Below are 26,955 nucleotides of genomic sequence, written 5' to 3'. Positions count from 1 at the left end.
TGTGAAATATTTCCCTCTGCAGAGACACTGTTGTAAATCAACTGGCACATTGCAAACATACTCCCACCAGTAAGCAGAGCTTATTTACTTCTTTATGCTGTGATGTTGGCACTGCAAAACGTGATTTTGTGCACATGCAATTGAGTGTTTAACATTGGGCGCTACTCCAGAGTAAGTCAGGTTTCATTGTCATCAATGTAAGAGCAGAGAGCAAATATGTAACCTCCGCTGCACACTCTATCGTGGTGTTTGTGCACGCATGTGCGTATCCATGCATGTAAGTCAGATATTCCATCTGATAGTCCTGTGGCTCCCTGTTTGCTTTAGCCGGTTGTTTTCAGGGCTGTAATAACAGTGGATAGCCATGGGATCCACTAGCCGCCTCCTGGCTATGGAGCCATAGCCTGCAGTTCCCTGTCTGCTGTGTGTGTACTCAACAGGACATTGTCTGGTCTTTGTTGAGGACAAGTCTAGTGAAAATCTATTCACAGAGGAATGGAGTGACAGGGAGTGATCATAGAGGGCAGGGAGGGGTAAGAAACAAATGGAATAGAGCAGATGAATGCAAGACATGGATGAGTAGAATATTAGAGTGAGGGAAGGAGGAGGATAACTGAGAATAGATGGAGTGAGAAAGAGGACGAGAGAGGATCAGAGGATGACAGGAGAGGAGAAAATGATGCATGTGTACACCAGCAGCAATGATACACAAACACACACACACAGAGACAGCTGTGTTTCCATCACTTTTGGGGACATTACATAGACTTACATTCATTTCCTGGAGACTTACCCTAACCAAAACCATAACCACTACTTGCCTAACTTTATCTTCAGCCTAAAGTTTAATGATTTAAGATTTTGGGACTTGCGTTCTTTCCCCATGAGGAAGTCGAGTCCCCACAATGTGGCTGTAAACAGATTTATGTCCCCAGTAAGTAATTGTAATGAGTAATACTTGTGTAGTAAGACAGCAATGTACAGAAGTACCAAAAGTCTGTACATGTGTGTGTCTGTGTGTGTGTCTTCCTTTGGGAGCTGGCTCTGACTCCTGTGCTTGTAAACAGGAACTATCCTGCTTTTAGCAAGCTGTAAGCCCTGCAGGTGCACACACACACACACACACACACACACACACACACACACACACACTAAAGACAATAGGATTCAGTTATAATCGTTTTGGTCTGTTTGCTGCATCTGTTTAGAGAGAAACCACAGAGTCTGATTCCCTGTTTATCATTCAGCACTATGTTAGAGGCATTCATTACAGATACTGTTTATTAAAAAGAAATAACAAAAACACAGCGAGGTTGCTCAGAACCGTTTTTCAGTTTGGATTGATGCAGGGTTTTTTTTTCTGTTTTTATTCCAACAGCAACTGACACAGTAAAGAACAGACACTAAGTCCCTGCTGCGTTATTTTAAGCATCCCTTATATGTTTCTGTTATTTACCATATATGTTTTACAGAGCTTCCTGTTTGCTACATAACATCCACACAGGCACTTCTAAAGTGCATATTCCAGCTTTGTTGCAAAATTTGTGTTAACGACTGCATTTTAAGTTAATCATGTGTTAATTCTGAGGTTTGTCCCTGAGGTTTTTAGGAGTAAATCATCCTATTATCAGAGCTTAGCTGTTGCTCTGTTGGTGCTGCTGTCAGCTGAGGTCATGGTTAGGTTGACCTGGCAGTTTGCTGTGAAATGGGGGGATGTTCCTTGATGTGTTGTACCACGCAGGAACACACTTCTTGGATCCTGTGCATATGCAGTATTTGTCCTTTTGTGGTGTGCACTGTTAGTTGGGCGCGTTAGATTTCTCTCCTGTGCTATCTGTTTATATGTCATTGTGACGTCTGTCTAATGCTTCCACATGTTGCACAGGCTTTAAGTGAATTTTTGACATTTGGACAAATAAAATGTGAATCAGTGCATGTTTCCACCAACTACCTCTTTGTGAATAGAGCGGCGGGTATGACAAGAATTTTCATTGCTGCTTCTCACATATGATGACGCGTTTTTAATGAATGGTTGCTTCTGTCACACGTGTATCCTGTGTTGTTTTTAACCACTGTGTTGATAGAGAGGGGGTGGCATGCAGTCAGGGCTTCTTGCCTCAACACCCCTGCTCTATTTGTTGTTAATTTTTGGGGCTTTTCTGGTGGCATGGAGGGCTGTATATAAAAAAACTGCGGTGTCAAGGTGTTTGAAAAATCTGTTTCCATCATCTTCTGTTTCTGTCCTCTCTTTTTTGAAATGCCAACTTCTGGACCTCAGCCAAGCAGAAAGCATTTTGTCATGTGGTTATTTTATTCTTTTGGCATTCTCCCTGTGGCGTTTTTTATGTGCAGATTTTAAAGTGCTCTTAATGACGAGAGGATGGAGTCCCCCTTCCTCTCGTCATTTCTCTCCCACTGTCTGACATCATCAGTCCTATCTGCTTAGAGCCACAGCTGTCTAAAATGAATGACGAGCAGCTAACATGGTGTTGTCTCAAGCACTGTCTGTCCTTCCTCCTTCGTTCTCTGTCCTCTTGTCTCCAGGGGAGTTAGTACCACAGTGGACCACAGAAGCATGCACTCTCCTGTCTCTCTCTCCTCTCTCTCTGCCTCCTGTGCCTTGCTTGTCAAGTGTTATTTGGTGCACTGTGGTTTATTGGCTTGGTTTTGTTGTGCGGCGGGACAATCAGAGCACGGTTTGGACAGAGGAAGCTGATGAATGGTGGTCCCTGAGCCGTACAAAGCGTCCTCCTCTCCACTTCATTGATGTGTTGATGCGGCTCAGCTGGCTGCCCAGTGAGTTTGCACTGTATGCTGTTGTGGGCTTACAAGCAGACAGATGCACATGGACGCTCAGCACTGAAAAGGGCTTTTATGCTTTTTTGTAGTATCCATCCCTCTCACACTCACACACTTCTCTCGTGGTCTTTCTGCTCTTGTTGTCCCTCTCTTTCTCTCTACCACTGTAACAGTGCAGCATGCGACAGTAAGACAGTTTATAGAGAGGACAGACACCAGCTTTAGTGAAAAGAGTTAAAGTAGTAAGTAGTAGTAGTAGTAGTAAAAAGTTAAAAGTATAGAGTACATAAATGATGACAGAAAACAAATAAAGGTCAACATGGCTGGGTAACAATGGATTAAAAGGGGTACTTAGAGGGGCCGAAAATAAGCTCACAGGGTAACACCCTCGCCAACACACCCAAAACTACATTTAAGTTAAATTCCAATAGAGATCCTGATATTTCCACCTGTTTCTTTTTCACTTTTGTCATAATTCCTGAATATGGTGAGGCTCTCTGTGTCCAGAGGTTATTATAACACATGTTAAATGTTAAACGCCATTGCAGAAAAAACAAATAAGGCATCTACAGCTGCAAACACCTGACCTACTGCACACTCACTCATCTGTTTGTATAACCCTGTCACAGCTGACTCATGCCTCATTCTCAGAGGTGACAATCCCTCTCAGTTATTTATTCCAGCAGGATCATTCAGATATGCGACCTGGCCCGCTTGCATACAATTACAGCAGGCTGCCAGGTCTCTCACACACTGAGACAATACATGAGCACCATCAACGTAATACAGTGAGCTCTCTTTGCGCTTGAACAATACTTATTTGATCCACCTTCCAAAACAAGGGAACGCATGTGACCTCGGCCTTGGGGATCGAGTTACAGTATATGACCCACAGGATCACTGCTTCTGGAAGCTCCCTTGTGACACGTCGGTACACTGCGGATTGTTATCTGTGACACTGAACATGGCTAGTCTGGCTGTGCTGTTCCGTTTCCACTACATGGGTTTTCTCAAGGACAGGAGGGGTCGGCTGACAGTGGAACCATGTCAGAAGGCTAACAAAGTCGGTAGGTGGTCCCAGGAAGTGGTCTAGAGGGGAATACTACATAAAAATGTGGATGGAAATGTGTATCTTTTTTAGACATTGTTTGGTTGGATTTTTGTCAAAAATGCCTGCACATAATGCATTGCAGCCCGTCCATTATGTCAGCACGTCTATATCAAGATAATCTCTTTGCTGCAGCTTGAGCGCTGATGCTTGTTAATCACAGAAGTTTTAGTTGCTGGATCATGACTTACTCTGGCCTTGCTTTTTGAGCTCCATGTCTCGTAAACCCATTTTTAGAGCTTATCGGAGCTTTCCTCACAATGTGGAAAAATAATGGTAATCCTCCCCCACCCATGACTTTTCCTTTGAGAGACTACAAAGAAGCTTAATTTCTCTCTTTGAGTAAATAGTGAATAAGCTCTTTGTTTCATTTCCTCAGTTCAAAAGATATTGGCTCCCGATCAAGCAACTGTTTTATGAAAGTGGATACGCGTGAGTGTTTGGATCAAATTTAGCCATGCACATAAGCCACTTAGATAATTTGGTCTCAATGAATTTACACACAGATGAAGATTGTTTAAGCGCTTTTGAGGTTTATTGACGTCAAGGCGGCGTAAATGGTCAAATGTGAAAGCTTAGCATACGATTAGAAATTAATGAACTGATTACCAGTGTGTGTCTGCTTCAATAAATGTATTGTTTGATATCAGTTTTGCATCTAAACTCCCTTCTTTTAAACAATTTTAAAAATACTGTGTCAGAAGGATAATAATAAACAAGACTTGTTGCAGTTCATATGAACAACTTCTGTTGCATACTTAAAGAAAACAAGATGTATGTACTTAGAAATTGACTTTTTTTAGCACGTGTCTTGTAAGGTAGACAAGGTCACTGTGCTCTCTGTAAAAACACCTGTAAAGATGATTTGGAGGACATTATTTACTGTACATTAAGGGTCTTTACTGTAAATGCTGCAGCGCAAAGCTCACAGTCACCAACAGAATCGAAGTATTAGTCAGAGAGAAGATTACAACCAATCATTATTAAAGCCTATTTCACCCGCAAATCCACCAGCGACAACTGTTTGGCTGGCTTAACTTTTTTTTTCCCCTCCCCCCTCTGAGTAGCTAGCCAGGCACACAGGGGAGAAACTGTTTAATGCAAAGCAGCACTTGTTACTAAATCTTGTTTTGGGGAGGGGTTAGTCACATGCGGGGAAACGGCAAAAAAAAAAAAAAAAAAGCCAGTTGGTGAAGGCAAAGAGGAGCTGGCAGTGCCTTTGGCTTTCTGCGACTCAGTGGGTGGCAGGGCGTTGGCCAATATATGGCACGGCAGTTGTTCACTTGCGTCCTCGCCATGCAACAATGGCACGGTTAGAAAGCCAGAGCTGGTAGTGTGATAACTGTCCGCTGAAGCCCTGTGTAGGGTCTAATGAAGGCCTAGATTGATCGGGACGACTCCGAGCTGGATTTGGTTTACAATGGCAGTGCTGGATAACCACAGCTGGCAGTACGCCCAGGCTGGAAAAACCCTGATCAGACTCTCAGGTAGAGTATCCTCTATCATAAATGTATTCTTTCATGTTTATCCAGAATCCTGTTAATTTTGATTCTGTTAAAGTACTAAGACATTGTCACCTCAAGTGTTCAACTGAAGTGTCTGCAGTCAAAAAACATATTAGCTTTGGTAATGGGATATTTAAAAAAACGCCAATACATTTCTAAAGATAATAAAGAACCTCTGCAGACGTCATAATATTGAGTTTGTTCTGATTGTAGATGTTATTTATGTGTTGGATTGTTTTGTGGGGTTTTCTTTGGTCAATGTGAACTCAGCACTTAATGAACACAGATGTTATAAAAAAAAAACAGTGCTATCCGCATCACCTTGAACTGCGTTTTGTTTCAAACAAGACGAGACAGTGATTAAAAACACTCTTTTTTAAAACCACCCTTTGTTGAGCCCCCCCCCCCCCCCCCCCCCCCCCCCCCCCACATAAAACTGACCAAATCTTAGTCTGCAGCTTTTCTGAACTTCAGCTGCAGTTTTGCATTATAGTAAGTTACTGTATGACTGTTATTTGTTAGCATTTGAACATATGTTATGCATGTGTAGAAACCACAACCCTGTGTAGCAGTGATGGATTTGAACATATTGTTAAGGGAAATGATGCAACTTCTGCTGTTTTGTTATTGGTGATCTATTTGGCAGTTTATCAGTAATTCATGAGCCAACAAACTTGGCAACAATAGTATGTCTATTGCCTCTGTCAGAGAATAGATAGGAGGGTGAGTGATTGGTTGACTGAATAATATACTGCGACTAACCCTCTGCATATGCTCGCGCTGTTCCCCGGACACACAGCAGTATGGATAACACATGCATACTGTTACAAGAAAGTCCTACTTTTAAAATGCGGTGCAGTGCAGCTGCATTACAGCGATTCCCAAGAGGACAGAATAACAGGAACACCTCACAGCGTAGCACCAACCAGTACAGAAGTCTTGCAGTAAAATAACAATGTTCTGAAGCATGTAAAGTTCCACTGAGGCTGTCAGTGAGTTTGAGGTCTTGATTGAACTTTGTGGCAGGTTGTGTGGAGTTACGCAACAATTCTGTCCATTTTCTTTTAGTCATGATTCTGAGGCTGAGCTGTGACTTCTGTTCCCCGTCACAGCACAGTTGGCCTCAGTAATTTTGACACATTGTCTTGTGTTTGCTGCGAACTTTCAGATCTCTGTATGAGTTGACACATGCTGCTAATTTATGTCGCTATGTTTGAGATCATTTAGGCGATGCTTCTAGGAAGTGAAGGAGACGAAAAAGGCCACTATATGTATGGGCATTATTGTCCTTTTATACACTTTACTGCAGCCCGTCATGCTTATGTTGCCCCGTTTCCAGTTTAGTATGGGCCATGGTGCTCAGCTGTGCTACGTAGACATAAACTGTTTTAGCTACTAGAGGATATAAATAGAAAAACAGAAAAGTTTACTCACACACTCCCGGTGAAGCGTGTGTTTACTGAATGTTGAGGCTAAACACAACACCCTGCTTGAACAGTTAGTGAGACTGCACAGCTACAGCCTGATAGCCATGGTAGATCTGTGCCAGGTGCTGAAACAGGCCAACTGACCTCTCAGACTAATACAACCCTGAACATCAGCTTTTACCTCGACAAATACTCTGATCAGGTAGCTCGAAGATAGTTCAGCCATCACCCTCAATTAAACATAAAACTTTTTCACCCACTCCTGCTCAGTCACCAAGACCTGGTGCCTGTAGGGGTAATGAATGCAGATGTCTGAGGAGGTGACTGCTGTGAGGCGATCAGGAGAAATAGTGGTATTTGTCATGAGGAGAGCACTTCAGAATGAGATTACAGCAAGGCAGGCCGAGGGAGGCTTTATAAGGCATGTGGCATAGTTTCACTTAAAATAACACCTGGGACAAAACCTGTTGTCACGGGGCCAAGTTGTCACTTGTGATGATGACTGTGCAATTCATTGATCATATTTTCTCTTGGGTTAGGTGAACCGTTATGTCCTTATGCAGGAGCTGTTCACTTTTATAGTAAGATCAATAGAAAAGTTCTTTGTCAGACCCTGTAAAAGCTAAAGTATCAAAGCACAATGCTTTCATACTGTCCTGATCGGCAGCATACAGGGAAATGAAACTCCAGTAGATGACCCATTAAACTTTGTGGAAGACTTTTAAAACTCACTACACCTACAGACACTGTAGATGTCCCATTTTTTATGCACCCCAGGAGGAATTGTTTCAACGGTCCTTCTGCTTAAATGCCGGACAGAATGGAGTTGATAATGACGAGACAAGTGCTTCCAATCAAAGGGCCGCAGCTCCAGTCCGACACTGACAATACCCAGAAGGGCTTGTGCTTGTCAAAAGTGATGACTGTTCGTGTAGAATTGACTCAAATGTTCTCATCCTTTCATATTTAGCTGTGTTACAGTGTGTGGACACAAAGCTCCCAAAAAAAGGGGGGGGGGGAAGACAGCACCAAGTACTGGCAAGTGACACAGAGGGTTGCCAATAGTGAGGCCTAAGGGAACACTAAGTATGTCAGAAGTCAATAGAGTCAACAGAGGGAGGGGAGAATACATCTAGAGAGAGACACACAGGGTGGTAGTCACATGAGAGATGAGAAACAAAGGAAAAAGGGAGAAGAGGAGATTTGAAAATTGTACACGGAGGTGAGGTTGTTATCCAGGCTCACTGAAGTGTGAAAGGAATAGAGAAACAGCTGTAGCACCAGAAAAGGAACACATACAGTACTTATATTCTGTCAGGGTTTATTACATCCGAAAACAGATCACAAATGAAAGCGAGCACACACACACACACACACGCACACACACAGACGGTTGCGTGGACTTTCTTGTTTGTGTTTAGCATGCATCCAGCTCGGGGGTCTCCAGGTTGTGTTTTTGTGCGTGCATTTCATCTTCTGAAGTATGTTATTGTTAGTGCTTTTACTACACGTGCAAGTTGCATTATTAAAAGTGTAATTTCATAAATGTGTGTAGTGTTATGTGCAGCACTGCAGTGTAATGAGAGCACAGATGTGCACACAGTAGTTCATTATACAGCATTGAAACTGCTATGATGGTGCCCTTTACTGGTCTCACAAACAGCTCAGTGAAGTAACCCTCATATGCACACTCACTAGCTTGCATAAGACTGCTGACCATTGTTTATCTCAGCATTGCCCCTCAGCTGCTCGCACACTGTACTAAATCAGAGTTATATTTAGCGTATTTGTTGTGCTGAATGGTGTGAACATGATTTACAGAGCTTTCTGTTCTACTCTACTCTGTATGATGTGTTGTTCATTTCAGAGAGCTCTTAATCTGTCGGATATATTTAGCTTTCCCTCTGTCCTCCCTAAGGTTTTTTTTTCTGTCGTATTCAGTTATGAATTGTTTATACGCATCATATTATGGTCAAGAGTAGCATTTAGGTTATTACTGACTAAAAGTATGGAAATATAGGGTTACATTGTAGTAGCACAGTGCCTGTCGTCCTGTCTCCAATGCTCACATGTGTGTTTGAGTGAGAGTATGTGTTAGGAGAAGGCTGGTACTGAAGTGATTAGTCTATTAGCCGACTGGTCAATAAACAGAAAATGAATCTACAACAACTCAGATTATCGATGACTCACTTAGCAAAAATGGCTAGTGTGATCTAGTTCTGGTTTCTCAAATGTGAAGATTTGCTGTTTTCTCTGCTTTATATTTTTGTTAATTGTATGTTTTGGAGTAGTGTGCTGACAGTAAGATGAAACAAACTGTTTTGATGATGTCAGCTTGTGCCTTGGGAACTTGTGATGGGCATTTGTCACTATTTTTGAACATCTTATAGACTAGATAACTAATTTTAAAAAATCAGCAGATTAATGAAACTATAACCATTAACCTATAAAAAGTATTTGAAGCTGATATAGTGAGTCTATATAATGCAGAAAGAAAAATAGAATAACAGATCTTCACTGGTGGGATGGCCAGTTCATCTGAATGCGCCACACTGCAGCTACATATTGAGCACTTAAGCACATTGTCAGAGCTGTACTTCCTACCCTTCCCATTTGTTATGACTTATTCATACCCTTTTTTGCTGTGCTTAGGGGTTACATCCAGGTCGAGGGGTTGTGGTAGGAGCAAAGTGTTATTTTTACTGTAAGCCACACTGTAGCAACAATACAAGAAACCCGATGAAAGTTGAGCTCACCACAGTCCCCAGGCCCCCTGCCAGCTCCGGCTGAAGGTCACAGAACGGGAGTAGAGTGGAGGCTGCTAGGTGTGGCTTTGTATCTGAGGCAGGCGTAGAAAGACTGTGTGCGATTTAAAGATGGAGAAAAAATAAAAAGGAGTTGAAGAGAAAGAAAGATGGAGTGAGCGGCAGAACAAGGGAGAGATAGAGCTCTAAGTTGTTTATCTTATCCCCCTGTTGCAGCAGGGCAACGTACGCTTGCTGTTATTCTAGTCGGGGTTGTCACACAGGGGACCTGACAAACAACCTGCTTGTAACAGCCCATCGTATAGACTAATATCAACCCACAACAACATGCAGGGCAATGGCAGCCTGATATCCCTACACACTAGGGGGGTTGAGCAGAAATAGTACAAAACATGGCGTCTTCTTATGGCAGATACATGATCAGAGTAGATAATGTAAGTAGATCAAAACAAGCTCTGGTAACAGAACTGAAAGCTGAATTGGTCATTGAAGTCTCTTGGGTGAAAGAGCTAAAGAATCCCAGTTTTAGATCAACATTAGAAACTGAAAGTCAGCAGTTTAGTCTGAGTGTAGTTTGAGTGTTATAGAACGCTCAGTGTTTTTATGTTTGATATTTAAGCGCAACTGAAAGAGCCGCTACTGGCTTGTTTCAAACTCCCAGGTGGTTTGAATATTTGTAAGAGAATCCGCTGCTCCCAAAAAGCTGACATATCATAACTTTAACACCACAAAGCACCACAAAACAGAGGAGCTTGCTGGTATTGCTGCCAATGCTGGCTGAAGACTGTGCGCCACTGGTGGTTCAACGCTAGAACTTTCCTGGAAGATGCCGATGATACTTTTATAGTGAGATAGTGAGATATCGATTTACTGTTGTGCTAAAGTGAATTCCCTCACGGATCTACAGTGGCCCGTGACCTGCTTTCTGCTGCCTGGCTTCTGTTCAGTTTTACCCAAAAAGCTGAAAGTGGCACATCCCTCTCTCCGAGGGAGCACTATTCTTAGAGCCCTGCAAAGGGTGCCAGTCATGCTGCTGCACTGTGAAACACAGGTCAGAACACAGGCACACACACACATAAAAGCACGACACACACACATGCAGTAAGACAGTTATGCACACGGCCTCTAACTCTAGCACAATAATGACTAAGCCAATCTGCTCCTGCATTTCCTCTGTTTCTGCACTGTTCACAAACGCTTCCCACATTCTGAGCCAGTCTTAAGTCAGGCCAAACTGAGCCAAACCAGGCTGAACAGTGTGACAAATGCCTCCCAGTTGTGTCTTTTCACTCAAACTCATAGTCAGGTTCACATACTGGGCTCCAACCCAGAGCTGCAGTTTGAAAGAGCCATCTGAAACCCATCACAGTCGCATGCACTGTAAATCTTTGAATAGACTGTAGCAGATTCTAAAAGAGCTTACATTTGTACAGCTGCGATTACTAATAAATAATGAGAGTCCATTTGTTGCATCTGTACTATGAAATATTGCTGAATGGTCAAGTGGTGGGTGCACATCATTGGTATTAAAATGCATTTCATAGTGATTACTGCTCTGAATCTTCGGGTCTTTCTAGTTATCCTCGCTGGCAGCAGGAATGTGTGTTATCAGGCTTGTGCTGAGGCGGTCAACACAACAACCCGGGGATTTATACTGTAGTATTCCTGCAGTATTATGTAGCGGGCCTGCTCTGTTCTGCTGTACTACACATACAGCCGAGCTTGTAATTGCTCCGGGTTTGAGGTTATGAGGTTATGAGCCAGAGGATTGGCATCATGCGGTGTGCCAGGCTGTGCAGATGCACCATGTACAGTCTAGCCTGTGGTCTAAAGGATTGGAAGCGAAGGGATTGGCACAGTGCACTGAGGCCGTCTGTTCCGACGCGCTGTGGAAAGACGACACGAATGTGCAGTTGTGTTCATTTTGGGCATGTGAGTTGGGGTTATGATGCTCGTAGGTGAAGAAATTGGTAGTGTTTATTTCTGCACATGTTACAGTTTTGGTCAGGGGGTTATAAACTTTTTCCATTCTGATCTAAACTTAGTGCATTCATTCCCCGCTGCATCTCATTAAAGCCCTGTAAAACAAGTCTGTAACCCAGTTTGGATCTTAAAGGATGTAGGATGTTTTCAGTCTGTGGAGTGAAGAATTGGTGCAAGGCACACACACAATCTGCTCTGTGTAAGTGTATTCAGATCCGTATGTGTGTGTGTTTCCAGCCTGGAGTTAGGAGGGCAAAAGGAAATGGATTGGCACACTTTCTGTGTGTTGTGCTGTTGTACTGCCTCTGCGACACAGCAATGTGAGTTTAAGGATTTAGGGCGCAATCCTTGTGGAGAGACAAGAGTTGAGCAGAGTGAATCTGTGTCACCGCCTCTTGCTCTCTGTTTGCTTTCTAAATTCATGCGTAGCAGCAGGAGTGAAGATGAAGTGTACTCACTGCTCTAGCTGCATGTTGTGGTGGAAATATTCTTACAGTGATCAGGCTTTGCAAAAGCATAGACTGAGCAATTATTTCAAAACCAAGATGAGACCGTTCAGTCCCATCAGTATGCTCAGTCATTCTGTGTCTTCAAGTTAGATGTAAGCTACAATTTTGTGTCTTCACCTCTGTACCACTGCTAAACCAAAAGGGTTGGCTGACCTTTGAGCTGCACAAAGCCACACCATTAGACAAGTTGCTGCCATCACTGAGCAGATGCAGTTTGCATTAGTATGAAATTGCCCAAACTGTAAATTGACACTACATCCAATGTCCATGAATGATTTATGAATAATAGCCAGTGGTGGGAGTTTTTGTTGGGAGTAGTGGGTAAAAAGAAACTAGTATCCATTTGTCTGCAATTTCGTTTTTGCCCGGCCCCCTTACCAAGACACAAAGAGAAAAATACATTTACTCTACAGCCTTTTCTTGTCAGCATTCCACTGTTTCAGACACTGAGCAATTATTGCATATTTATCTGGTTGAAAAGAGCTGCAACACAAGGGACAAATCATTCCAGAACTTCACCAGCTGCCTGAATATGGAGTATATAAGTATCAGAATGCAACATGAACAAATCCAGTTCCACTCTTACGCTTTAAAGTGCATAGCTGGCAAGTGAGAACATTATTGTATGTCATGCATTATGTGTTGTCAAGCCACCTCAAGCAAAAAAATACTGCACATGATATGCAGTCATTGTCCCCTTGATGAGTGTATGCACAAGATGCCTCTATTACTAAATCTGCAGAGAGAAGAAGAGTGCACATGTAAATGCCCATGTTTGTATGTGTGTGTGTTTCTCTGTGTGTGTCATGAATGACAGACTGGCATCTGACACTCCTGCATTGCTTATGTCTGAATGATCCACTGCCTGTCGTGTGCAGTTGATCTCCATATCCCGCTGTCATCACCTTGTATTTCCTGTTACTATGCAGATTTGCAAGGACAGACATGTCACAGTGAGAGCCGCCTTTCTTCTTCCTTTTCCTGCTTTGAATTCTAGATTAGAAAAATAATAATCACAGAAAAGCTTGCAGTAAAAACCTTTTTTCTTGGACGAACAATATGCATTTCACCTAATTTTACAGAGCGCAGGCTGCCAGTAAAATGGATTGCTCTCATTATGAGTGTGTTATGAACAAGCAGTCTGTGATTGAAAAGCTTTATTTCATGCTCGGCAGACTTGTAAATGAGGGGCTGTGTGTAGTGGAGAGAGGAGATTGTCGTGTGTGCCTGTGTGTTCTGGTGTGTTAGTAGCGAGAGGCGATGATGGGATTTCATGAATCACAGTGTGTAGGGTAATACTTTATTTCTGTGGGATACTGTTTGGGTTATTGCTGCATATAAACATGGTGGAAATTAGAAAATACTGCGCAGTTGCATGTATACTTGCAGCATTGTGCCTCTTTTACTGTGCTGACATCACATTTAGTAATCATACAGTGGAAGCAACTCACTCTTCACCAGCAGCTATTTATATTTTGCTGCTCTCCATTTTTTTAGGAGCATGCAAAACTTTATGTGGAATTTTCCAACCAAATCTCCAAAATCCGGTGTCGCAGCATTAAGATATGCAACTTGCATGGCAGCCACATCTGTTTCTATCTTACTGCAGCCTTCCACATAAACCCAAAGTGCCAGACTCGGTCTGATGTGGTGTTCAAAAAGGTGACGAAGTGCAATTTTAGCCTGGCTATGGCACTCTAAGAGAGGTCAGTGTTGGCTTTAAGCCAGTGTTTTACATAAACTGCCACAGCAAGGTCTGGACACATTTCACAGGAAACACATATGCACGCATTGGCTAACACACAAAGTGAAGGAGGAGTATTTTTCCTCTCTGCTTGTGCCCTCTATTGCTGATGTTCAACGCACACATGCACACACTCTGGATCTTTTGAAGACACAGAGTGAACGCTACGCCATGCTCAATCTTCTCACCATGTTCTCTGTGTGTGAGGGATAGATGGAGGGGTGGCAGGCTGGATGAGAAACAGGTGCAGCAGGTTATTTCTGCACCAGAGAGGGAGATCATAAAAACTACGAGTGTGGATTGCGAGCTACTCGCTCTGCTGTTTGGCCTCTCCCCCTCTCCTCTCGCCAGCCGTGGAAAGAGAATGAAACCATTATTGCCACCTCGTCTCACCTCGTCTCAGCCGGTTGTGACTTTGTCCGTGAGTCAGGTTGCGTCCGATCCGGCCACTTCCCACTGTGAGCTAATGTGCTGTCATCCAGGCCTGACTGCTGCCCCTAACTCCCTCAGACCGTGGATGAAATCGATATTACAGGAGCCATTAAAACCCGTAGGAGTTATTTAGCTGTCTCTTTCTGCAGTCTCCTCTGTCTGTATTATTATCTGTCTCGCTGTACACTGCAGTTTTGTCTGTCCCCATTCTTCTCTTCCCGTTCTCGCATGAATCATTATCAGCCTGTTCCTGTCATTTCATACCACACACTTTGTCTTTGTCCCTCTCCTTTTCAGTCTGCCTTTGATCCATTTATCTTTTCATCTGTCCATCCACACATTTATGTAGCTTTCTGTCATTCATTTTGTCTTTGCTTTGAGTTCTGCCACCCTTCCTTTCTTCCCCTTATATCCTTGGGTTGTAACTCATTTGCAACCTGGAAGGAGCAGTCACAGGTTTAATGACACTCATGTTGAAAAATGTCTACATGTTACTGCTTCGCTCCCTGCTTGTATCGAGCTGTGGGCTGATAAATATCCATATTTTGAGAGCAGAGATTCAACTTTGAGTAATCACTGACTCCTGCTTTGGATTCTGGCTTTACTGTAGTTTAAAATGAATTTACAGTCATGACTGACTTTTATTTGAGGGCATCCAGTTTGTGTGTGTATGTGAGCGCATGATTCAGCACCCAGCAGTCTAGCCACTATCTAATTAGCTCGTTTCCATTCGTAGTCAGTGTGATTAAATGTTTATATTGTAACTGTCAAAGCAGCACAGTGTTCATGCAAAGTTGTTAGCTATTTCCTCTGCAGTATTTCTCTCCCTTTTGACCCCTATTAAATATAATATATAAATATTTGTCATATTTTCATGACCCCTCCCCCCACCCTGTATCTGACTAGATTGTGAGTTGGGACTGTGAAGTGTTGAAGTCCAACTGAAATTAAATAGCAATTTTTGTGCATGCATTTACAACCAATCAAATCGTGCGTAGAGCAGTAACATCAGCGTTCTAGCAGAGGCAGAGCAGGCGGTCACATTGAGCCAGACAGCAGCCTGCTACACAAGAGCCACAGATTCTGAACATCAGCCCACATTAGCTTTCCTGCTAAAGTCTCTTTCTTATCTAACTTACAAGCATTGCACCTTAGCTGATTGAAAGGGCCATCCATCAAAGTGCACAGCTTGCATCAGTAATTAGCTGCTCAGCTGCAGCACATCAAACAGCATGTAAAATTACTGTACACGTGAATGTCACTTCGGTCCTGTTAGATGCTGCTGTGGTCCTTACTCCTCAGAAGCACTGCTAACAACAGGCTGCCTGCTCACAGGCTGCAGCACAAGTTTGTTTACTTTGTCTCGTCTTCATTACAGTGTAACACCTGTACTCTGGCAGCCTGTCAGCAGCTGTCAATCAAACACAGACACGCCCCTCCAGAAGCTGAGACTAAAAGGAGAATTTCTGATATTTCCCCTTTTTTCTTCCTTTTAAGGATTAAAGCCAATCACAGTTGGAATTACAAAAGTTCAGAAAATCCTTTAATTTCCTGAAGTTAAATTTCAGGCACAATATAGTACAGCGTGTCTCATAGTAAAGGAAGAAGTTGATGCAGTTTATTTGAGGTTTTTAAGTGACATAAGTGTCATTTTTGGTATGGTATTGGTAAGTCTGTGCCATCAATCAGAAGACACTGTAGTTTGAAGCCCTAAGTCAGTGCTGGCTCAATCACCATCAGTGATTTATGATTTGATAGAGTTTTATATAAACACATAGCTATCAATAGGATCAAATCTATGATTTATGATTATGCCATGCTGTTATTGCACAACATCAAGTACATGGTACCTGGTATAGTATTGTGTGTGTGTGTGTGTGTGTGTGTGTGTGTGTGTGAGAGAGAGAGAGAGAGAGCGAGAGAGAGAGAGAGAGTGATGACTCACAGCTGGAATGAGGGCTATCTGATGACATCACCAGCTAACTGCATCTGCAGAGAGGTGCTGCTGCCACCCACACCCACCTCCTCACTTGCATACACTCATATATTCAGTGGTCAATATCAGGGCTGATGTATATCTTTTACTAGCTGCAGCATCAAAGCTGTCGGCTGTAGATTGCTGTGCTTTGCAGTCATGGAGTTGATCGTTGTGTCACAGAGAAGGTTTAATGTTAAACAACTGAGAATACATTGTATTTTGATAAAAGCACTTTAACAGTTATCATCAGATGTGTTATACCATGGAAATCAAGAAAATATGGCATGCTATCCCTGCATTATTCTGTTCAGTGGATCAGCTCATGTGTCTTCATGACTGACTGCTCTGACACACCAAAGAGATAAAAGTCAGCTGGTGTGAGCGTGTGTTTCTGTGTGTGTGTGAGTGAGTGTGTGTGTGTTGAATTGCTCCATCTTGCTTCCTGGTATTAACCAGCGTGCCATCTGTTGAGGAGGCGAGGCAAAAGAGTTGACATTTGAAGAACATACTGCGACAGAGCAGGGGAGGCCATGGTGGAAAGTATACCAGGTTGGGTTAAACATTTAGGTCTGCGAGGTTATCATGATCAGATTCCATACCTTTTGTGTTCCTCACTTTAATATCAACACACTAGCTAGTGTCCAAGGTGTGCATCCATGCTTATGGTGAAACAATCCCTGACCACCTCAGAGCATGCTAAAGATGTCACATGCTCACATCGGTGTGAAAATGAAAACAAAAAAAACATTCAAATTGGTGTAACTGGCTGTTTCAGGATTTTGCTTGCTGACTCTCTGCTTTTCTGTGTTTCAGGGTTTCATCGCAATGAGGATATGAAGGCTATTGATGTGCTTCCCATCCTCAAGGAGAAGGTCGCCTTCCTCTCAGGTCAGATAAATGCAGTCGCAGTATATATCACTGATCTCATATCGTCACTACACTCATAAAAACTGCCAGTCCCACTGTTTTTCAGTGAAGAGGAGTCATAACCAAAACAGAGTTGTGCATTTACACAGCCGCCCCTCAGCCATTCCGAATTGGATTGCATCTTGGGGAGACTTGAGTTCTTAAAAAATCAACCGTCTCACGTTTCAAGTGTAGAAATCTATTTCAGTCGTGGTGTTTATAAAGAACAGTTGGGAATTAGGTTAATGTTTTTGAACAAGCTGATATTGGTCTTGATCTTAGATGAGCTTGTTAAAATTTCAAGCTCTTTCCCTCGCTTGTTTGAAGGAGCTATCGTATGCCAGTACTGCTGCAGAGACCTTGCATGCGTGGGTGGGCTTCGTTTCATTCATGTATTGTTGTGTTTGCATGCTGATGCAAGAAGCATTTATCAGAGGAGACAAATGCATGAAGTGAGGTAAAGTCATTATTTCATTTAGACAAAAGTGGAGAATTCAGCCTCACACACTGTTCAATTCAGGGTCAGCCAATCAGAACGAAGGCTTTTGTTTCAACATAAATAACATCTTGTGTTTGTAATTAAAGTTCTTCCAAAAGTTCTGAAGCCATACTCTTGATCACACTAATAATAAAATCAGCACAGTTGCAAGGCTTTGTGGCACTTGTGCTTTGAAGACGCAATAGTTTCAAATGGGAACACATACTGTATATCTCTTAAATGTCACAACATGGCAACTTGGGTATCATTTTGTTGAAAGATCTAGCTTCCTTCCTTTTTCTACTTATTAGGTTATGTAAGTGCACTCGCTTAATTATTTTAATTGCCTGAACAGGTTTTATGGACAGAAGTGATGCAACCTGTATTGATGTCATGGTTGTCCCATGAGAAATCACTTACCTGTTCATTCCCTATTGATGTTAAAGTTTAAGTTTGGTGTTCAAATAAGGGAAGAAAACACATCTGTTGCTCAAACAAAAAGAAGAAAAAGACAGAGAAATAAAAGAGAGTTTTCTGTCCTGTAATATGTGTCACTCCGCTTTGTTGGAGCTTATTAGACAACTTGAAACATGTACAAGTACACAGAAAAGTGTTGATGGATGAATGGTATAATCGGATATGTTCATTTGTTTGTATGTTTTGTTGACTTTTAAAAGGCTTTTGATTAGATTCAGACAGATTTACCTGCCTTAAAAATTTTAAAAGCAGGCGTATTAAGTGTTAAAATCATTGTACAGTTGTTGCTTTTATAGAAATAAATAATATACAAACTTATCGGTTTAGAACTCCCTTTGGTGTTAAATGAGGTGATGTTTTTTCTCCTACCCTGTTTAAAAGATATGTAGATGACTTGGCTTGGTGAATTGGAGCAATCAGTTAAACTCTTTTGAGCACTTTGTTGCACGCAGATGAAGTTCTCTCTCTTCTTCTCCACCAGCTGAATCTGAGGATGATTTACAAAATATTTGTTAAGACCTGGTGTTACAGTTGGAGGTTGTTAATAAATCAAAGTAAGACTCAGATGATTCATTTCAGGGAAAAAATATTCCAAGAAGAAGCAAAAATGTGACTTTTGGGACTGCAGCACTGGAACGTACACCTGAATATAAATGTTTGGCATTTACTTTTGATGAATATGTGACCTATGAAGTCGAAATTCAAATCTTGGCAGATTTAACTGGGAGAGCTTTAAGGTCTGTTGTCAACAAGTTTAAAATATGTATAGATGTTGCTTTTTACTTACAGCTTTATGACGTGTCTCCCCCATATTAAATTATGCTTAAGGGATGTGGGGAAAGAATGTAAAATAGCGGTTACAGAGCTGCAGCACAGACACACACTGTTGTCTAGCCATTCATATGTTTGCTCCCACCTTGGCTGTTTAAGGTGATATGGTTTGGATTCCTGGATTAATAAGGTGAAAATGTGAAATGATAAAATTGTGGAATCATTTACTTAGTATGTCAGAAAACAGGGCCAATAAGAAAGATTTTCTGTCGAGTAAATCGTGCAGTTCTCCTTTTGCTATTTTTGAGAAAGCTGAATTACAATATATGTGTTGTAATAATTAATCGTGCAGCATGAGCACAGTTACAAGAAAGTCACTTGGTAGATTTGAAGGAAAAATGATTCAAAGGCATCTTGTTGAAAACAAACATCTATCTAAATCAAGCACAATTACGGCACTAAGCATTTTTTTTATAGCAAACTTATCTTGGAGTCACAGGTGTGTGTTGAGAGCAGGAATCCTTCCTCTGGCCCTCGAAGTATGAGTTCAGAATGTATATATGAAATGAAATGGTGCACTGAATTGTATGGTTATTTAATTTTAATTGTTTCTAAAGCATGTGGAAAAAATGATGCTGCTGCTCTGCTTTCTGTTCTCTTTTTCTAAATAGTGGTGTCTTGTAAGTCTGTTTGGGATGGCCGGGCTATTTCTGCATGACACAGTAATAAAAATCCAGATTTTTTTGTGACTTGTTTCTGACTCGTCATGGTGCTGACCTGACCTCTACCCCATTAGAGTTAACTGCATGGGCATTGCCGTAATTGTGCGTATGAGAGAGTCTTTTTCGCTGTTCATTAACAATTAGTGTTGGTTGTTACTGCAGTCTCTGACTGAAAGGCTATTGCTAGTCTTGTAATTGTGAAACTAATTTGAGCCTGACTCTTCAATTTGAGCCAGTATAGTCATGATGAACTGCAGAAATATTCACAGATGGCATCCATACAAATTAGCTGCTGTCATTTCAGAGAACTACTGTACTCACTCGGTATGTTTTTGGTTGTTATTCTGTCGGTTATGTAGGCCTAAATGGTGTTCTGAAATTTCAGTCTGCTACAGCCATGTTACAGCATGCTGTATGAGTGTTACCTACATGAGAAGTAGCTGATATTTAAAGACTTTTCTACCCAAAGGTGGCAGAGACAGACGCGGGGGTCCCGTTCTCACCTTTCCAGCACGGAGCAACCATGACAGAATACGACCCGAGGACCTGCGCAGGCTCATAGCCTACCTGGCTACCATTCCCAGGTAGGAAATGTACTAACAAACACATCTACGAAGGCTTTCAGTGGAGGATTCCTTCTTTATCAGTCCATCTGACTTATAGACCCTGTTCTTGATCCTGGGTTAATTTGAAACAGACTCCCGGCCTCTTACCAGTCACACTCACACACATCCCATTGCTTTCTTTGTGTCAGACGTTCCCACCTTGCTTGGATTTAAAATGCTGACCTGAGGCTACGAAGAGCCGGGCTGGTTTTGTTTTGGATTCTCTGTGAAGATTCGACCCCCCTTCCTCCTCTCCCCTCTCTCATTTCCTATCAACTCTCTCAAAAAGGCTACGCTCCTTCTTCATGTAGGATACTAGTAGTTAGTAACTTTCCCCTCTCTATCTGCTCTTGATATTGTCTAGTCAGAGAGGTCAGCTCTAATTAAACAAATTGTCATGTAGATTTCCACTTCTTTTTTCTTTCCTGTTTCTTGGGCTGTTTTATCGTATGCACTCAAATCTAAAAACTGCTGCAGGAAGCACGTAGCCACAGGATGTCCTTGCAGTGTCGCTCTCGCTCTGTAGTTCTGTGCAGGCTGACGTTCAAGTCGAAGTGCACCTTTCCTTCACATTTCTGTTCTGTTTGGAGTCAGTTGTGATTAGCTTGGAGGGAAGCTTGCACTCCTCTGTTCTGCTGCTTCTGATCTCCCCTGTGCTGCGCTTTCTGGTGCTTTGCAGGTCTCGCGTTTAAAGTCTTTTTCACAGTACAGTTTTGTCTTGAGGCAAGAGGTGGTCCAGATCAGTTGCTGCAAAAATTGAGTCCAGGATTCTTCAGGGCTCCTTGAGGGCATTCTGGGATGTCCAAGGCAAAATCAAAAAAACTCTTACGTCTGTGTACATTTCAGTCAGCAGTAGTCAGCATGATGCCAGTTTTTTGCATGCTGTAGATAGTTTGCAGTTCTGTCTTAAAGTAGAGGAACAAGAGTCGGCTCAGTGTTGTACCTGCAGGGTCACAAGAACTGTTCTGCTGTTCATTCTCTCTGCTTTTATACTTTTATGGGCTATTAATTGATGTTCAGTTTGGAGAGCAGACTAAGCTGAATGCAGTATACCCTTGTTTTTCGCGGGGGCTACGTTCCAAAAAGAACCCGTGATAGGCAAAATCCGTGAAGTAGGAACTTTTATTATTTTTTTTTTACAATTATTGTACAATTAAATACTCTATTATACATTGAAAAGAAAGAACAAACCATTTTACAGGCTCAAGCATTTGTTTCACAAATAAAAGTACTTTAGAAACTTTTTTTTTTAACAAATAACTTCTGTACTGTACTGTCAAATAATAATTTTAATCATCGATGTGAACAGAAGGCTTCAAATTGTGGAGATTAGCACCGCCCACCGTGACCCGAGTAATTGGATTAAACAGGAGAAAATTAAAAATGATTATGAAAAAATACAAAGTACAGTCGGACAAATAGTGACTCAGGTGTATTTCACTGCTCCTCAGACTGAGCCGCTGCATCCTGACTCCGCTCTCTAGTGTTTTCTTCTTTTGAAGCCCGCGGTGCAGGTGTGTTTGTTAGGGAGAAGAACATAGTGATAGGCAAAACTCGAAATTACAAGAGAATTTGCACGTACGTAATGTAAATTTGGCAAGCTGTTTTACGTACGTGTTCATATTAAACTGCAACGTTATTGACGCACAGGTAGAGAAGAAGCGGAGTGACTTTTTAGCCAATCAGAATGCAGAACACAATGCACGAACCGTGAAAAGTAAACCGCGTTATAGCGAGGGATCACTGTATATCAGTCTCATATTAAAATGTATCCTAGACAAATGCTCTTCTCCCTCTGTCCCACACTAATAGAGTGTATTGAAACCATATTCAAAAAGGTTATTTTTAGTGCCTTTCTCTGAAAATATTAAGACTACCTTGCTTGACTACCTTACCTTACCAAGACTTCAAAGCCTCCAAAAGGCTCAACTCTGTGTTAAGAGGTAAGGCTAGAGAGGAGAACAGGTCTGTCAGAGGTGACCGGCTCGAGGCTCAGAAGGAGCCATGTGTCACTAACTCAGAAGGAGGTCAGCTTCTCCTCCTCAGCTTGACTTCTCTTCCTCCTGTCGAAATATTTCTTCTCTCTTTACCCCGTTTTCTGTTACATCTGCCTCTGTCTCTCCCTCCCTCTCTCTTCCTCCTTCTCTCTCTCTCTCCCTCTCTCTCTTCCTCCCTTTCTCTCTCTCCCTCTCTCTCTCCCTCCCTCTCTCTCTCTCCCTCTCTCCCTCCCTCCCTCTCACTCCCTCTCTCTCCCTCTCTCTCTCCCTCCCTCTCCCTCTCTCTCTCTCTCCCTCTCTCCCTCTCTCCCTCTCTCTCTCTCTCCCTCCCTGTCTCTCTCTCTCTCTCCCTCTCTCTCTCTCCCTCTCCCTCTCTCTCTCCATCTCTCTCCCTCCCTCTTTTTCTCTCTCTGTCTCTCTCTCTCTCTCTCTCCCTCCCCTGCACTCTGTTTTTCTCTACCCATTTGGCAGCCGATCTGTTTTCAGAGAGTGAGGTCAGAGTGAGTTAGAGCAGGAGGGCCTGCGTCTGTTTCTGTCTCCTAGCTAGACACATTCAGATTAAAGCCTTTAACACTGAGAAACAACCTTTTATGGACTTATACAGCAGCAGGACTCCTGGTAAGCAGCAGTGGAAATTTCAACGCTTGAATGTTTTAACTATTTTTTTTTCCTCCCCAGATGCTCTGGAGATTTGCATGGGATCTTTGGACTTTAAATCTTTTTTGGCATCTTTGCAGTTACAACAAACCCTCTTCTTTTTTTTCTTTTTTTTTTTTCAAAATTTACAATGACTCTTTTTTGTTTTTTGGCTTTATTTTGTCTCTATTTCTGTTACATGGGCGGTGATGATAATGTGACTCAATAGTCTGGCATTATTTCTTTTAGCTCATTCAGTTTTGTTCAGTCTCCAATCAAGCATCATCTGATTCAGTTTGTCCTTTTGTTGCCTTGCTCTGATGTTAGCATAATAAAATCACTTACAAGCAATATATCTTCTTGTGCGTTAATGTGCTCTTTATCACAGGATCTGACCTCTTTATTCATGTCTCCTGCAGCGAGGAGGTGGCCAGACATGGCTTCACAGTCATCGTGGACATGCGTGGTTCTAAGTGGGACAGCATCAAGCCTCTGCTGAAGATCCTTCAGGAGTCGTTCCCGTCTTGCATCCACGTCGCCCTCATCATCAAGCCAGACAACTTCTGGCAGAAGCAGAGGACCAACTTCGGCAGCTCAAAGTTTGAATTTGAGGTGGGTGAGACTCTGCATACTTTAACTAACTTTAACTAACCAACTTTAACTTTCTAATACACAAAACTGAGCATTTTAACATTTTTACCTGGGGTTTTGTTTGTTGTGGATGTTGTTTTAGTCTCTTGCGAGTATAAGATTTATGAATGTTCCATAGTTTTCTACAAGAGATGGAGATATTGGTGGTGCTCATTACATCAATCTATTTATAGAGTTCTTATAGAGTTCTCGTTAGTTGAGCATAGCCATCGGTCTTAATTTATCAGCTCTAATTGGACTGCTGCTCGGTGACAGTGGCACTGTTCCGTCCCGTGTGGGCATGTGGTGCTGGTATATTTAGTCCTGACCCAGTTACTATGGAAACAGGATACATATATAGGACATGGCAAAGCATTTTATCCCAGCTGAAGTGAGTTGGATTTGGACAAGCCACTTGTTGTTTTTTATGATGTCAAACATGTACTGTGTGTGAGTTGGAAACAGTGACAAGCAGGAGGTCACTGGTTGGACTGTCTGGCTAAAAAGTTGCAAATTGGGAAAATGATCAAGATGTGTTCTCCTCTTCCTCATCAAGCAACAACTGCTGCTCATCAGCCAGCAGTACAAGAAGATGATTGTATAGCATAGGTTCACACCTCCACCTACGGCTAGCCCTGGAAGTATGTGTTAGATTGCTTGCAGTTAAAAAGAAGCTAAACCTGCTTCTATGCTAGAAACTCCGGCCCCAAACCTGACCATTTATTTTCTCTTTCTCTTTCTCTGTTTTTACTTCCTAAGAGTTTTTGTCGGTGTATTTCCATCTTATTAATGATAACATGAATGCTGCTTAAAATGTCTGGAATGTTGTTTTTTGTCAGTCCGCCCCACCTATCTAAACAGCAGACAAGATGTAGAACCCCTGACTCATACATTCTTTTCATAATCTGGGTTTAACAGTGGGAAATAGTTTGATTAGTTTGAATATGAAGACGACGATGACTGTGATGATAATTCATTTGTGATGGCCTGTCTCCCCCTCATCCTTCCATTGTCCATTCTCAATCCTTTTGTCTTCTTCTCCTGCTTTCACCCCTCTTTCACCTCATCTGTCTCTTTGTTGGCACCTTCGACTTCATTTGTCCCACATACGGCCTCCCACACCAGACGGTGATGGTCTCCTTAGAGGGTTTATCCAAGATTGTTGACCCGTCCCAGCTGACGGCTGACTTTGAGGGCAGCTTAGAGTACAACCATGATGACTGGATTGAGGTTTGAATACTTCCTCTTTTTATTTAATCTTTTTTTTAAATGTTCTCTTACTATGTAAAAATCATACAGAAAGACACCAGCCTTTGACTTCAGGCTTTTTTGTTTAATTAAGAAAACAGCTCTGCTCTTCAGAGCAGGACTTCATAAGCACGTCTTGTCTTATAGGAATACTTGCTGAATAACTGAAATTTTAACTTTTAACTTTCATTTCAGGTGCGGCTGTCATTTGAGACCTTTGCCAGCGATGCAGCGCGGGCATTGGCACGCCTTGAGGAGCTCCAGGACACCTTGTCCCAGCGTGATCTCCCACGGGACCTGGAGGGCGCTCGGAGGCTCATGGAAGAACATGCAGCACTTAAGAAAAGGGCCACTAAGGCATCCGTGGAGGAGCTGGACACTCAAGGACGGAGGCTGCTACAAAGGCTACAGTCACAAACTGCAGGAGGTGGAAGTAGCAGTGAAAGCGGGTACGGTAACCGCTCTGGTGGAGCTAGCGGAGATTCCAACGACCATCATCACGGGTTCCATACGCATGCAGACGCACACAACCTTGTAGCTAAAGTGACGGGCTTGTTGGATAAACTGCACGGGACTCGCCAAAATCTGCAGCAGCTGTGGCACATGAGGAAGCTGAAACTGGACCAGTGTTTCCAGCTGCGTCTGTTCGAACAGGACGCAGAGAAGGTCAGAGTGCCATCCTGTTCTATTCCATTCTTGTCTCCATGCTGTTCACAGGATGATTGAAGCCATGTAGAGGATAAGGTTAATTGGTTCCTCGCTGCCTTCTTGTATTCCCGCCCCTTGGTGCTTCTATTTTGTATGTGCCAATGAGCACTTTATTTCTTGATACATTCAGCCATTTCAGGCCGCACAGGAGCTGATCTGAGGTGTGAGCATGCATACATGTGTGCCAGTCTTAGCCAAGTATTTGAAAACATGACATTAATCCAGACATTCAAGTCCTCAGATCAACTTTAATCTCTATGTAGGCCAGATTAGTGCAGCTCTGTTTGTATACAGTGGTGCAATCTTAACAGAGGGGTTTCCTTGATGGACTGGAACTACTTGCCAATGAAATTCAAATATATAGATTATCATGTTTTTGTTTTTAAAGCTTTTTTGGTAAGAGATTGAGCTGTGTATGTTTTTTGTGTACTCAAACCCTATTTTATATCTTGGTCAAATATTATCTGAGCTGTGTGTTGTGTGTGTGGAAATTGAGTGTATGCCTGCCTGTGGTCAGTGTTTCAGGCATGTGTGGTGTTGTGTGTCTGGAGCTGGGGGCTGTAGCTATATAAACTGTGCAGAGCTGGAGGCAAATGCACAGGCCTGCTAAAGAAAGTGTCAGAGCTGTAAATAAACGCACCTTTCCTATCCACCCAACATACACACACACACTGCTGCATAAATGAAGGGTAAAGCGCACACATACACAGACCTTGTTCTTTAGTTCCTATTTGTTACAGAAGAGTTGGAAGATGACTTACCCCTAGAAGCCAGTGAAAGGTTTTGGTCAATTACAAGCACCAAACAACAGGCCCTTATTTTCACTGTTGCCGTTGTGAGTAAACATGACACAGAAAGACTTTTTCCTTTTGCAGTGCATTCTGTGAAACTAACTGCCTTTTCTCCCCCTCTTCCATGTGTAGATGTTCGACTGGATCATGCACAACAAGGGGCTTTTTCTCACCAGTTACACAGAGATCGGAGGGAACCACCAGCATGCCGTCGAGCTGCAGACCCAGCACAACCACTTTGCTATGAACTGCATGGTAAGACGCTGTCTTTGTCTCAGTCGTGCACACACACACACGCACAGAAACACACTCACACAGGGGCGATGCAGTCACTAACTATCATTATTCTTGTCATTCACAGTAACAAGCTAAGGCCACCCACCCCTGTACAACCACCACACACACAAACACACAACTCTTCTTTTTCACAGCCTTTATCCCAAAGCATCCTCTTCCTCTGGCTGTGACCGGCTGTGGACTGATATTTTCTGTCCTGCCACTTTCTCTCTCATATTATTCAGCTGTTTTCCACTCTGCCTCAACTCGGCCCCCTCTGTCGTGTCTTGTCACAGTGCTGTTCCCATAATTGACCCATATTGCCTCCCTGCCCCTCCCATAGCTGTGTGCTGCCCTCTGCTGCTCTGCTCCACAGCCCTCCCTGCCCTCCCGCACCCCGCTGTAGTCTGTGGAGCTCTGTTGCTGACTAATAAATGTAGCCGAAGACCTTACACTGTAT

At 42.6% G+C, this 26,955-nt stretch overlaps 1 protein-coding gene across 3 annotated transcripts in view; it reads left to right on the top strand.

Annotated features, from left to right (window-relative positions):
* Positions 1 to 17,065: 17,065 nt before the first annotated feature.
* Positions 17,066 to 26,955, top strand: part of triob (trio Rho guanine nucleotide exchange factor b) — a 70,159-nt gene continuing 60,269 nt past the window's right edge. For all 3 annotated transcript variants that reach the window (XM_041943351.1, XM_041943352.1, XM_041943350.1), the window contains exons 1-6: positions 17,066 to 17,138; positions 20,074 to 20,188; positions 23,262 to 23,454; positions 24,598 to 24,702; positions 24,916 to 25,386; positions 26,352 to 26,474. In XM_041943351.1, coding sequence (XP_041799285.1) covers positions 17,084 to 17,138; positions 20,074 to 20,188; positions 23,262 to 23,454; positions 24,598 to 24,702; positions 24,916 to 25,386; positions 26,352 to 26,474 — 1,062 coding nt within the window. In that variant the 5' untranslated portion in view covers positions 17,066 to 17,083. The remainder of the gene's footprint in view (positions 17,139 to 20,073; positions 20,189 to 23,261; positions 23,455 to 24,597; positions 24,703 to 24,915; positions 25,387 to 26,351; positions 26,475 to 26,955) is intronic.

The sequence above is a fragment of the Chelmon rostratus genome, chromosome 8 (genome assembly GCF_017976325.1).
Source record: "Chelmon rostratus isolate fCheRos1 chromosome 8, fCheRos1.pri, whole genome shotgun sequence".
NCBI classification, from domain to species: Eukaryota; Metazoa; Chordata; class Actinopteri; order Chaetodontiformes; family Chaetodontidae; genus Chelmon; species Chelmon rostratus.
The sequence above is the reverse complement of the archived record's forward strand: the minus strand, read 5'-3'. Positions and strand labels throughout refer to the sequence as shown.